The sequence below is a fragment of the Prunus dulcis genome, chromosome 5 (genome assembly GCF_902201215.1).
Source record: "Prunus dulcis chromosome 5, ALMONDv2, whole genome shotgun sequence".
Taxonomy (NCBI): domain Eukaryota; kingdom Viridiplantae; phylum Streptophyta; class Magnoliopsida; order Rosales; family Rosaceae; genus Prunus; species Prunus dulcis.
Genome location: NC_047654.1, coordinates 7,531,181 through 7,542,976, shown reverse-complemented (window position 1 = coordinate 7,542,976; position 11,796 = coordinate 7,531,181). Strand labels below are relative to the sequence as shown.

The following is an 11,796-nucleotide window of genomic DNA, read 5'->3' as shown; positions in this document are numbered from 1 at the left end:
TAAGGAAACGCTATGACAAAAGAGAACTACACCAAGTTCTCCTCAAATTTTAGCCCAAGTGAAGGACAAACCTTGGTTTAAAAGACCGACACCCTTGAAAGGAGATCTGGACAAGAGGGATACCAAAAAGTATTGTGCTTTCCATGCGACACACGGGCAAAATACGAATAATTGCTTTGCTTGGAAAGCGCACCTCGAAGAACTCGTGAGAGAAGGTCACTGCATGGAGTTCATCGAGAAGCAGGCCATCCAGCAGATTGAGGACCGTGATACCGCCAAGGAGCCACCCCAGAAGGTCATAAGATTAACACAATCCTAGCCGACTCCGAGGAGTCCGGATTGACCAACAAAGAAAAGAAAAGGAAGATCAAACAGGCTACTATGATCTCCCAAGTCTCAACTTGCCTCTCATTGGTAGAAGACGATCCCGTGATCGGCTTCCAAAAGAAAGACTTAATCGGCCTTGATTTACCACACAATGACGCCCTTGTCATCAGCATTCAAATCGTTTTGGCCATGGTCGACCGAATCCTTGCAGATGAGGGCAGTGCAGCCAACATCCTACAATTGGCAGTCATCTAACAGATGGGCTTAGAGACAAAGATAAATAAATCAGCCAAGTCGTTGACTGGCTTCAATGACACAACAACGGTTACCGTGGGCACAATAGATCTCGACGTTTACTCCCTACCTTTAATCAACTGGCAAACATTCATGGTCATTGATGAAGTCTCACCTTACAATGGCATTCTGGGCAGACCATGGATCGGCAAGATCAACGCCATCACCTCTGCCATACATCAAAGATCCACTACCCAATCCTTGGGGGCGGTATTTACCAGATCAACATCAATCAGGCAATGGTGAGGAAATGCTTAGCTCAAGGGCTGAAGAAAGACAAGCAAACACAGTTCCTCCCTGTGAATCAAGCAGATTTAAAGGGAGTAGAACAAGTAGAGAAGAAAGCAGATCCTGTTCCTGACGGCCGAGCAGACTAGGATGGAAATGGAATAACTACTCTCCAATAGCAATTAAAGAGTCAGGACCAAGTCGAGGGAATTTGTCCGGAAGTCTCTCTGAAGAAGGATGGAAGCCCGAAGAGGACGTCGAACTAGTACCCCTTGATCCTGACAAGCCATATAGGAAAACGCGGATCGGCTCGGGCCTAAGCCAGGAGGAAAAAGTAGAGCTTGCAGCCTTCCTCCAGAACAACAAAGACGTATTTGCATGGTCACCATTCGACATGCCAGGCATCGATCCCCAGATCATCTGCCATCGCCTACACGTCAACCCAGTTATTAAGCCTGTAGTGCAGAAGAGACGCAAATTCGTCCCCGAGCGGGTTGCCATTATTGAAGCCGAGATCGACAAGCTTCTAGCTGCCAGTTTCATTGAAAAAGTCTCCTATGCAGAATGGCTGGCAAACGTTGTTCTAGTAGTAAAGAAAGACAAAGGCCTGTGGAGAGTGTGTCGACTACACTGACCTGAACAAGGCGTGCCATAAAGACAACTTTCCACTGCCAAGAATTGATCAGCTCATCGATTCAACTTCCGGCAATCAATTGCTAAGCTTTATGGATGCCTACTCCGGCTACAACCAAATCATGATTCATGAAGAGGACAAGGCAAAGACCTCATTCATCATCGAAAGAGGTACATATTGCTACAAAGTCATGCCCTTTGGGCTCAAGAATGTCAGAGCAACCTACCAAAGGCTGGTGAACAAAATTTTCAAGGAGCAAATTGGCAAGACCATGGAGGTCTACATAGACGACATGTTAGTCAAAGCTCAAGCGAGCAGACCACATCAAGAACCTTGCCGAGGCATTCAGCCTACTCCGAAAATACAACATGAAGTTGAACCCGAGCAAATGCACATTTGGAGTCTCGTCCGGCCGATTCTTGGGATGTTTAGTCACCCAAAGAGAAATTGAGGCACATCCAAATCAAATCAAGGCTATACTCAACATGAAGTCACCTGCCACGACAAAGAAGATACAAAGTCTAATGGGTAGAGCTGCAGCTCTCAACCGATTCCTCTCAAGATCTACCGACAAGTGCAGGCCATTTTTCAAAGCCTTGAAGAAGGGACACAAAGACAAGTGAGATGAAGAGTGTGAAGTAGCTTTTCAAAACTTGAAAACCTACCTCACTTTACCTCCCTTACTCTCAAAACTGATATCAAGCGAAGACTTGTACATCTACCTGGTGGTGTCCGACTTAGCTGTCAGCTCAGCTCTCATCAAAGAAGAGCTGGGGGCACAACATCTGGTATTCTACACTTCAAAAGCTCTCCTCGATGCAGAGACTAGCTATCTAAAAATGAAGAAGCTCATTTTTTCGCTTGTGGTTTCTGGAAGAAAACTAAGGCCATACTATCAAGCACACTGGATAATTGTCATGACATAATTTCCTTTGAGATCGATCCTCCACAGCCCAGTCAATACAACCTCATGAAATGGGCTATCGAACTCAGTCAATACAACCTCATATATTTGCCGAAGATTGCTATAAAAGCCCAAGCTTTAGCAGATTTTGTTGTAGAATTTACTCCGACAACCGAAGAAGAGAAGATGGTCACGAAAAGCAAGGAAAAAGCAGACGACACCTCCCCTACCAGTTCGAACCTACCTAACGACATGTGGCAGCTACATGTAGATGGAGCATCAAATCACAAAGGAGCGGGGGCATGCGTCGTCATAATCACCTCAGACAGAACTTTGTTGGAACAAGCCTTCACACTAGGGTTTTCTACATACAACTCTGTATCCTTTGCTTAGCTATTGTTTTCCTACAAACACTCAAACTAACTTAGGCATCGGAGGGCCTTTGGCCAACACCCCCCGGGTGTGGTCTATTTACTCAAATCTTTTTTTACAGGAAACGAGGAAGAGAGAGAGGGAAGATCGAAGGTTGAAGGATCTAGCAGCGAATATTCTCCTGCGAGATTATTTGCACAAACAATGGCCACAGATTGCGGTAAATTAGTGATACATGCACCCATTATGTCAGAGATCATGACAACCAAGGCCTCAAATAATCTTTCATCTGTCTCGTTTCTGCTGCTGTCCACAATTTAGCAGAAGGGTTTGGCATACTCTGTACATGGAATGAGCAGCCAATTCCTTGATTGACCATTTTGAGGGGCTCTCTCTTAAGCAATTTTTATTTTTATTTTTTAATAATACTAATTTGCTTCTTTTTAGATTCTTCAAATATGGATTTTGCTATTTTTGAAAGTCCTTCAAGTGTTTCCTTTGGGCTCTTTCCCTGAAGTGACACTTTCCCAAGATCCACATCTAGCCATGTGTGATATAGATTATCTTTTAGCCACACAATATCTGCTGCCTTTATGATGCTGGCAAGATCTCCTTTGCTATCCAGCTGCTTCTCAATGAGATTCATGTACGTGAGCCCCTTGTTTACGCCGTGTATCAGATTTTTCATTGAACCACTGCTGATGTTTGGAAGTGCAATGACAATACTTGTTAGTGTCACAACAGGAAGAGCCCAACAATTTGGAGGCTCTTCACAGTCTAGAGAGGGAACTTGGTCACTGTCAAACTCTACCACTCCTTTGAATACTTGTGAGGCTGTTGAGTTCTCCAAGAGCTTGATGAGATATTTGGGCTCTTCTTTCTTTCCCTTCTGAATCCAATGATTAGTAGCATTGCAATTTGTATTCATCATGAAATGAACCAATGCATCCTCACCTTGAAGATACAAAACGTAATCGCTAAGACCTTGCCTTTGGTTTTGTTCTAACTCTGATCCAGTGTCGAATTCAAACTTCTTGATCTTCCACTGTTTGAAATGTCGTGGAGTAAAAAGAGCCGACTTACAAAGAAAATGGAAATGAATCGGATCACTTTACTCAATAGGACAATCCCTTTCTGCATTGCAATACATAAGTCCAAGAGCTTGTTCCTTGTTTGATGAGCAAGTTTCCTGCCGTGCCTATTTTGGATCCTAAAGTTTAATGGACACTTCTGCAAGTCCATCAGTCCCTAAATCCAGTACCTTTCAATTTCAAATTTCAGAGAGAGATAGAGAGAGAGATAAGAGAGATGAACCAGATAATGTGATGTGATTGCCTCCCTGTGGGCGGTGGCTGCAAAAGAGGCCTTGGTCACAACTTTCACCTCCCTCCACTGTTGTGGACTTCGGCTGGAAGATGAAGATGCCTGAACTTAAGAGTGGTTAGGGCCAGAAGCATTCATTCGTAGTTTTCTTCTTTTGTTTGGGCTTCAGCCCACCTATTAATCGAACAAGGACAAAGAAAGAAAGAGAGACTGATAATCAAAGTTATATGCAATGAGAGATTCCTATCAGAAATGGAGCTAAATAGTTTACAATTAAGGAAGGCGTATTCAATTTAGATTTTAAATGATGTTAAAAGAGTTATAAAGTTGACGGAGTTTAATTGAATTTAATTGAGTTTGACTGAATTCTACAAACTCCACATAGATTTTAATTGAATTCGTGTATAGATTTTAATTGAGTTTGTCAGAATTTTATTATTGATTTTAATAGAGTTTATAGCAATGACGATGGTGGTGATCGCAATGGCAATGGCGATGGTGGTTTGTGGGGGAGGTAGTGGTGGAGGAGGTGGGGGATGGTAGTGGCGGTGGTGGTGGGAGTGGGGTGTGGAGGAGGTGGTGGGTGGTGGTGGTGCTAAGAGTGGCGGCGATGATGGTGGTGCTGGCGGGGACGACGATGACTATGGTGGTGGTGGCGGCAACAACTATGGTTATAGTCGTGATAAGATGGTGGTAGTAGAAGTGGTGAAATCATATATTGATAATAAAACTAATATATTTATCAAAATCTCTGGGGGGAAACAAAGATTTGTCATGGCCTAAAATTTATCTATTATCAAACAAAATCCACTACTTTTTGTATTTTCTTTAAAATCAATGAGTTTTTGAATACACCCAAACTTTTATGAAATCTTTTAAAGTCGTGATTGAATACATCCAAATTTGAATGGAGTTCAAAAAGTTTGAATTGAGTACACCCAGAATTGAATATACTTCTATAAAATCGTGATTGAATACACCTAAACTTTTAAACTTCTTTAAAATCTTTTAAGATCTAAATTGAATAGTTTGAGTTTGAGATTGTTTTTTTAGGAAACACTTCTATTTATAAATATTTTTATTGGAAGAACGTGCTAAAAGTACAAGTGTTTCTCGAAAAGTTCTTGAAAGTGCTTCATGAAGAAACATCATGCACACATTTTTTCACAAAGTGCTTTTAAAATCCATTAGTACTTTGAAATGTTATATCAAACACAGTGAGAGTGCTTTTGATTGTTTGAAAGTACTTTTAGTCATTCCAAAAATATTTTCAAACAGGCTTTAATTCATAATAATGTGTTCTATGTCTCTTTAATAAACTAGGTTTTGATACATTGGTCACATAAAGAAATAGGGTGAAGCACTCTAAAAGCGACAATATTGTATGATATATACGTCGCCACATAGTGTTAGTTCGAGACTCCTCAAATAAATAGAAGCCCAAATTCATGTTATTGCCCCCCCAACCAGCCAAGCTATGGGAGGCTAATTGCCAGTCATGCTACATTAGGTTGATTGATCACATGATATTTTGATAAATTAAAATTATTAATTAAATGAGGATAATATGATAAATTTATACTTTTTCATATTAAAAAAATGTAAAATTTAAAACAAATCAGATCATAGGTCCTAGTCTTAAAAAAAGAAAAAAACCAAGGGGGTAGTATCCAATAATTTGGTTTATATGGAAGACAATTTGTCATGAAATTTAACATTTGAATAAAATTATGTGCATAGATGTATTCCAACCAATTTCTTTAAAAAATTTTAGAAAACAAAGAAGTTGACTTGCAAAAGGATTTTTGTTGATCAATTAACCTCTTACCCAAGGAAAAGCAGCTGACCCATCACCCAAGAAAGAGTGAGGAGCAAGAAGCCGATCCCTACAAATTCATACAGTGATTCAAATCTAAAGCATCCAAAACCCGACATCCAAACCCTAAAACCCAAATCCTTTTTCCGTGAAAGCTCAATTTTTGAAAGCGCAAAAACACTTTTGGCAACAATGGGCATAATGGGAAGCAGCTTCTCGTTTATATTGGGCTCAGTGTTCGACATCTACGTTGCCCAAAACTACAACATCCCCAACATCCAGAAGCTCTCCACCACGAGCCTTTTGATCACCAAGCACATCGAAGAGACTTACTGGAAGCTTAAGAAGAGAGACGATAAGAACCAGAACCAGTATATCTCGTTGTACGACGTCGTTCCGAAACAGTTTCTTGTCAAACAAGGTATGGCAAATATTCAGATATGCTCAGATTCACTCATATTATTATTCTTCTCCAATATGGAGGTATTTATACAAGTACAAAGATGTGTTAACCCTAAATAAAATAGGAAATATATCTAAATTACAATAGGAAATAAATCTCTATTACAATAGGACTAATTAATAATTGGTAAGTAACCAAAATTCTAATGAAATAAGGAACCAAAATCCTAACTAAGTAAGGACTCGCCAACACACCCCCTTAAGTTGGGCAAAGATATTTCGCACGCCCAACTTGACAAACGAGTCACAGAACACCATACTTGAGAAGCACCAATTGTAAAGAAGGTCTTTTCGTCAACCACGACTGAAACAAGTGACAAACTAAAGCAAAGTTCGCAGTGGAAACACAAGAGCAAACCCTAAAAAATAGGGCACATAGCAGAACACAGAAACCCTGTGAGCACGACAATAGGTAAGACAGAACACAGAAACCCTATGAGCACGGCAGTAGATAAGGCAGAATACAGAAACCCTGTGAGCACGACAGTAGGTAAGGCAGAACACAGAAACCCTGTGAGCACGACAGTAGGTAAGGCAGAACACATAAACCATATGAGCACGGCAGTAGGTAAGGCAGAATATAGAAACCCTGTGAGCACGGCAGTAGGTAAGGCAGAACATAGAAACCTTGTGAGCACGACAGTAGATAAGCAGAACACAGAACCCCTGTGAGTACAATAGTAGATTAGGTAAAACACAGAAATCGAAACCTTGTGAGCACGGTAGTAGATAAGGCAGAACACAGAAACCCTGTGAGCACAGCAGTAGGTAAGGCAGAAGCAAAGGCAAAAGGCAAGGCCACAACAACAACAACAACAATGACCACATCAACGGAAAGCGAAGCAAGCAAAGGCAACATCAACAATGCAACATCGACCACAACAGAAACACACCAGCAAAGGCATGAGCAATAATATTGGCACCATAATAGGCATGAGCAACAAACTGGTACCAAACAACAGCAATACAAGGCACTGGCACCAGCAAGAGAAATGTAAGGCACTGGTACCAATAAGACAAGGCAGGGCAAACAACTGTGGTAGCAGCAACAACAGAGACAACTTCTCTTCACTCTCCCTCTCTCCCTGAAGAGAAGGGGTCAATAGAGCCATATGATCAGTGGTACTTAAGAAACAGGCAAGAACAATGAGCCATGATAGATAGGTAGGTGAATTGCAATGGAATAGATGAGTAGCAGTGTCACTCCCCCTCAAATCCGACGATGTATGAGAGTCGAGATTTGGAGAAAGTAACACCCAAATAAACAGAGAGACAAAGGCCAGTTAGGAGAAGACTCGGCGAGCAGTGACGAGGCTTGCAGAGGTTTGAGATGGCTAGGTGAGCAGTGACGAGGCTCAAGGAGGAAAGAGATCCGGCCATCAATGGCCAAGGGGCGTGTTACCCATATGGTATACATTTAAAAGAGAGGCTCGGCGGTGAGCGCAAGGGACTGAAACTAACATGGGCTCAATCTGATTTTAACAGAAAGCAAGCTCATAGAGAGATGAAAAGTAAGAGAAAAATGGCAGCAGCAGGCATAGGTAGAGAAAAAGAAAGGTAATGACTCAACATAAACACGGCAAGGACAAAGACAAGGGTAAAATTGCAAAAAGGTGCGGTTATGGCTAAGGCAGAAGAAATATATGTTGATTATTAAGGAAAGGAGAAACAGGGATTTACAGCAAGGTGAAGACCCATGATGGGTTAGGAATGAGGAATGCCAATGACTCTCAATTTGTCGGAGGATATCACAGGTTAGCAACCTGGCTGTGATACCATGTCAAATAAAGTAGGGCAAAATATTCAGATATGCTCAGATTCACTCATATTATTATTCTTCTTTAATATGGAGGTATTTATACAAGTACAAAGATGTGTTAACCCTAAATAAAATAGGAAATATATCTAAATTACAATAGGAAATAAATCTCTATTACAATAGGACTAATTAATAATTGGTAAGTAACCAAAATTCTAATGAAATAAGGAACCAAAATCCTAACTAAGGACTCGCCAACAGTTCTTTTCTCGTAGTGGAGAGTGAAGTGCATCTTTATTTCCTTGGAAATATATATATGTTATTTTTCTTTTTTAAGTGTTGGGTTTTGATGGAAATCTGAGCCTTTTGCTTTTGGTCCCAGTAATGGATGCAATTTCTGTTGTGAATGTAGTTCTTTTCTCTGTTTGGTTGGTGAGAAAGTGTAGGAATTGAAAGGAAAATTTTTGGGATTTTGTTCAATTGACTATTCAATTTGGAAATTTGTTCAATGTGCATAGCTACCTGCCTAGTTCTTAATGCTAATGTCTGTTCAATGATTGAGTTCTCCACAATTTACTGAGAATTTGCTTCCTAATCCTCCATTCATGAGCCTTGCATTTTAATCATCAATACCTATTACAAACCATGTATTCCTATCCAAAAAATAAAACCATGTATTCTCATATAGAGGGTGATAATCTGTTAGCTTTTTTGTGGTAGCTTTGCTAATGTATATTTATAAAACTACTGACAGAAAACCAGGAATAAAAGTAAGCATTTTATCATGGGAAGGCATTAATTCGAAAATAGATACGATCATGCTCTATAACTTATAGTTTTCCTGCTAGATAAAATATCTACTACATATGTACATTAGTTACATATATCAACATAAAGAAAAATGTAAAGCAGAAGTTGAAAGTTGCCTCAGCTACTTTTGTATTAACATTTGAATCATAAGCTGCCTCTGTTGTAAGCTTCAGGGTTGTGCATTCTATTCAATGGTCACGTAGAAGTCACTTGAAACAGAAGAGGCTGTGTCACCCTCTGATGGCGACGAAGAAGGAAAGGCCAAGGGGCTCTCCATCTTGTGCAACAAACGCCACTCATCAATGCTTGAAATCTGGTGAGGGTCCATACTTGGGGGAATTCTCTGGTCTAGAATATTCAGAATGTTTTCAGTTTTACCGAGAATGTAAACGGCATGCCTCACACTTTCCTCCCTCTCTTCAATGGTGCTGTTCAAACACTTCCTCTTTATAACTTGCTTAATATTCGTGAGACAAGCAGCCAGTACGTCAGATATCATGACAGTCAATGCCTCAAATAATCGCTCACCTGTCTGGTTGAGGCTGCCTTCATAATTTAGCAGAAGAGTTTCACTTATCCTATACATGGAATTAGCAGCCAATTCCTTGACAGGCCATTTTGAAGGGGTATCTCTTAAACATACATTCGTAGTCATTTGCTTCTTTTTAGATTCTTCAAATATGAATTTTGCAGTTTCAGCAAGTCCTTCAAGTATCTCCTTTGAGCTCTTTCCATGAAGTGACAATTTACGGAGATCCACATCCAGCCATGTATGGTAGAGATCAACTCCTAGCCACACCATATCTGCCGTCTTTCTGATGTTGGTAACATCCTCTTTAGAATCCAGGAAATTTTCAATATAATTTATGTACATGATCCCTTCATGGACACCACACATCAACTCTTTTATTGAACAACCGCTGATGTTTGGAAGTGCAAGAGCAATACTAGTTAGTGTTACAACAGGTAGAGCCCAACTGTTTGGTGGCTCTTCCAAGTCTAGACAGGGAACTTTTTCACTGTCAAAATCTAGTACTCCTTTGAATCCTTGTGAAAAGGTTGATTTCTCCAACAGTTTAACGATATATTTAGGCTCTCTTTTCTTTCCCCTCTGAAACCAATGATCAGTAGCATCACAATTACTTCTCATCGTGTGCTCAACCAATGCATCCTCACCTTCAAGATGCAGAACATAACATCTAAGATCAAGCTTTTGGTTTGGCTGTGACTCTGGCCCTGAGTCGTTAAAAACAGTGTTGAATTTGAACTTCTTCTTCCACTGTTTGCAGAAGTCACAGCATAACAAGATCCTGCTTACCAAGAAAATGGAAATGAGCCGAATTGCTTTACTCATTATGACATTCCCTGTCTGCATTCCAATACACAAATCCAAAAATTTGTTTCTTGTCTCATGAGCAAGTTTCCGGCAGTGCCTATTTTTGATTCTTATGAAAGATAACGGGCACTCTTTCAACTCTATCAGTCTCTGTGTCCAGTACTTTTCTACTCTGAATTCTCCTTTATAGGTGATGTTTCCTCTTTTTGCACACCTGAAGTTTATGGAGATGAACCATCTAGATGCAGGACCAATTGTGCCAACTGCTACTGCAATTGTTTGTGTAGCAAGAACCAAAGTGGTTGACCACTTGTAGTCAGACTCACCGCCGCAAAATGTAAATGACCAGGGCATCAAGTAAGTCCGAAGCATGGCTTCTGCTAAAATCATGGTACTCAAAAGACAGATTGCTCCAGAAGCTGTGCACGTCGCTGAGCGCCCCATCACAAACTGGGGACTAGAGGTATGAGCCATCATCCAATGTTTCATCAGACATTCTTTAAGTTTGCTAGCCACTCTTTTATCAGTTTCATTCATGCCTTCTTTCAGAGCTAATTGGTACCTTTTATTGTAATTGTGTTCTAAATAACGTTTAGATACGGGAATAGTTAAAGCAGAGAAATTCATCATGATAAGTAAAACAAGCATGATGAACATGATGAAAACATGCTCCTTGCAGAAAACAAAGATTGCACCAGTAGCTAGCTGAATGCAGATATTCACGATAAGGGTAATAACCAGTATTCCAAAAGCAATTATATTCATCATGATTTCTTTGTTTTCCATGGATCCAAGAGAAGGCATAGAGTTACCCATCACCGTGCAGATCAAGACAGAACTGCTAAGCTTGGCGAGCTGATCCTGGCGGCTAGGCATCGCAGTGTTTAGATCCACTGACAATTTAACTGCTACGCCTATCAAGGTCAAAGTAGTGGCATTGATGGAGAAGAACTGGCTAGGGAACCAGAGTTTCCAGTGTCGAAAGCCGTGGACGACATCTGCAGCCATTGCAATTAGGCAGGCCAGGGATGCTGCTGCTACATAGATGCCAATCCAAGGCATAGGAGCACTAAAATTTTCCTGGTTCAGGTTCCCATCGACGTTGCAGCCACCCATCTTCTTGCTCAGGTGGTGTTCTTTTGGGGGAAAAGCTTTCTGCTCTGGTTGTTGTGCAGCTGCTGAATGTTATTTGATCAAGTATTCCCGGTCCACTTGGTTAGCCTTAATATCTTGACTATGTTACAGTGCCTTCTTTGATGTTTGACTTGTTTCTGCTAAATGTTACTGCTGCTGATTATGAATGAAGATTAATTTTTTTTTTCTCCTTTCTTTTTTCAATGGTTGGACTTCTTGTTGAGAGTTGAGAACAGGCTAAACTTTTTTGGTATTTTCCTCCATGATAGTCAAGTGGGGTAAATTCAGGCTTATCTCGTCAGGGAAAATATCTCATCTTATTATCATACAACTTTTATAATATATTAATCAACTTTTATAATACAAGGACAATGAGTAACAACAAGAGCATATAATT

The 11,796-nt window shown here is 40.4% G+C and overlaps 2 protein-coding genes across 2 annotated transcripts; one reads left to right on the top strand and one right to left on the bottom strand.

Moving 5' to 3' along the window:
* Nucleotides 1-6,090: 6,090 nt before the first annotated feature.
* On the top strand, nucleotides 6,091-8,699 carry LOC117628941. Its single transcript, XM_034361484.1, has 2 exons — nucleotides 6,091-6,319; nucleotides 8,638-8,699. Exons 1-2 carry the CDS (start codon nucleotides 6,091-6,093, stop codon nucleotides 8,697-8,699), a joined length of 291 nt encoding a protein of 96 aa, XP_034217375.1.
* A 219-nt stretch (nucleotides 8,700-8,918) lies between these two features.
* On the bottom strand, nucleotides 8,919-11,552 carry LOC117626921. Its single transcript, XM_034358727.1, has one exon. The coding sequence runs from the start codon at nucleotides 11,379-11,381 to the stop codon at nucleotides 9,114-9,116; it is 2,268 nt and encodes a 755-aa protein (XP_034214618.1). The 5' UTR covers nucleotides 11,382-11,552; the 3' UTR covers nucleotides 8,919-9,113.
* Between the last annotated feature and the right edge of the window lie 244 nt (nucleotides 11,553-11,796).

Excerpts from the sequence above, each read along its gene's own strand:
- LOC117628941 (XM_034361484.1), top strand. The coding sequence starts at position 6,091 with ATGGGCATAATGGGAAGCAGCTTCTCGTTTATATTGGGCTCAGTGTTC. Across the intron at positions 6,320-8,637 it reads ACAGTTTCTTGTCAAACAAG|CTACCTGCCTAGTTCTTAAT; the intron begins GTATGGCAAATA and ends CAATGTGCATAG.
- LOC117626921 (XM_034358727.1), bottom strand. The coding sequence starts at position 11,381 with ATGGGTGGCTGCAACGTCGATGGGAACCTGAACCAGGAAAATTTTAGT.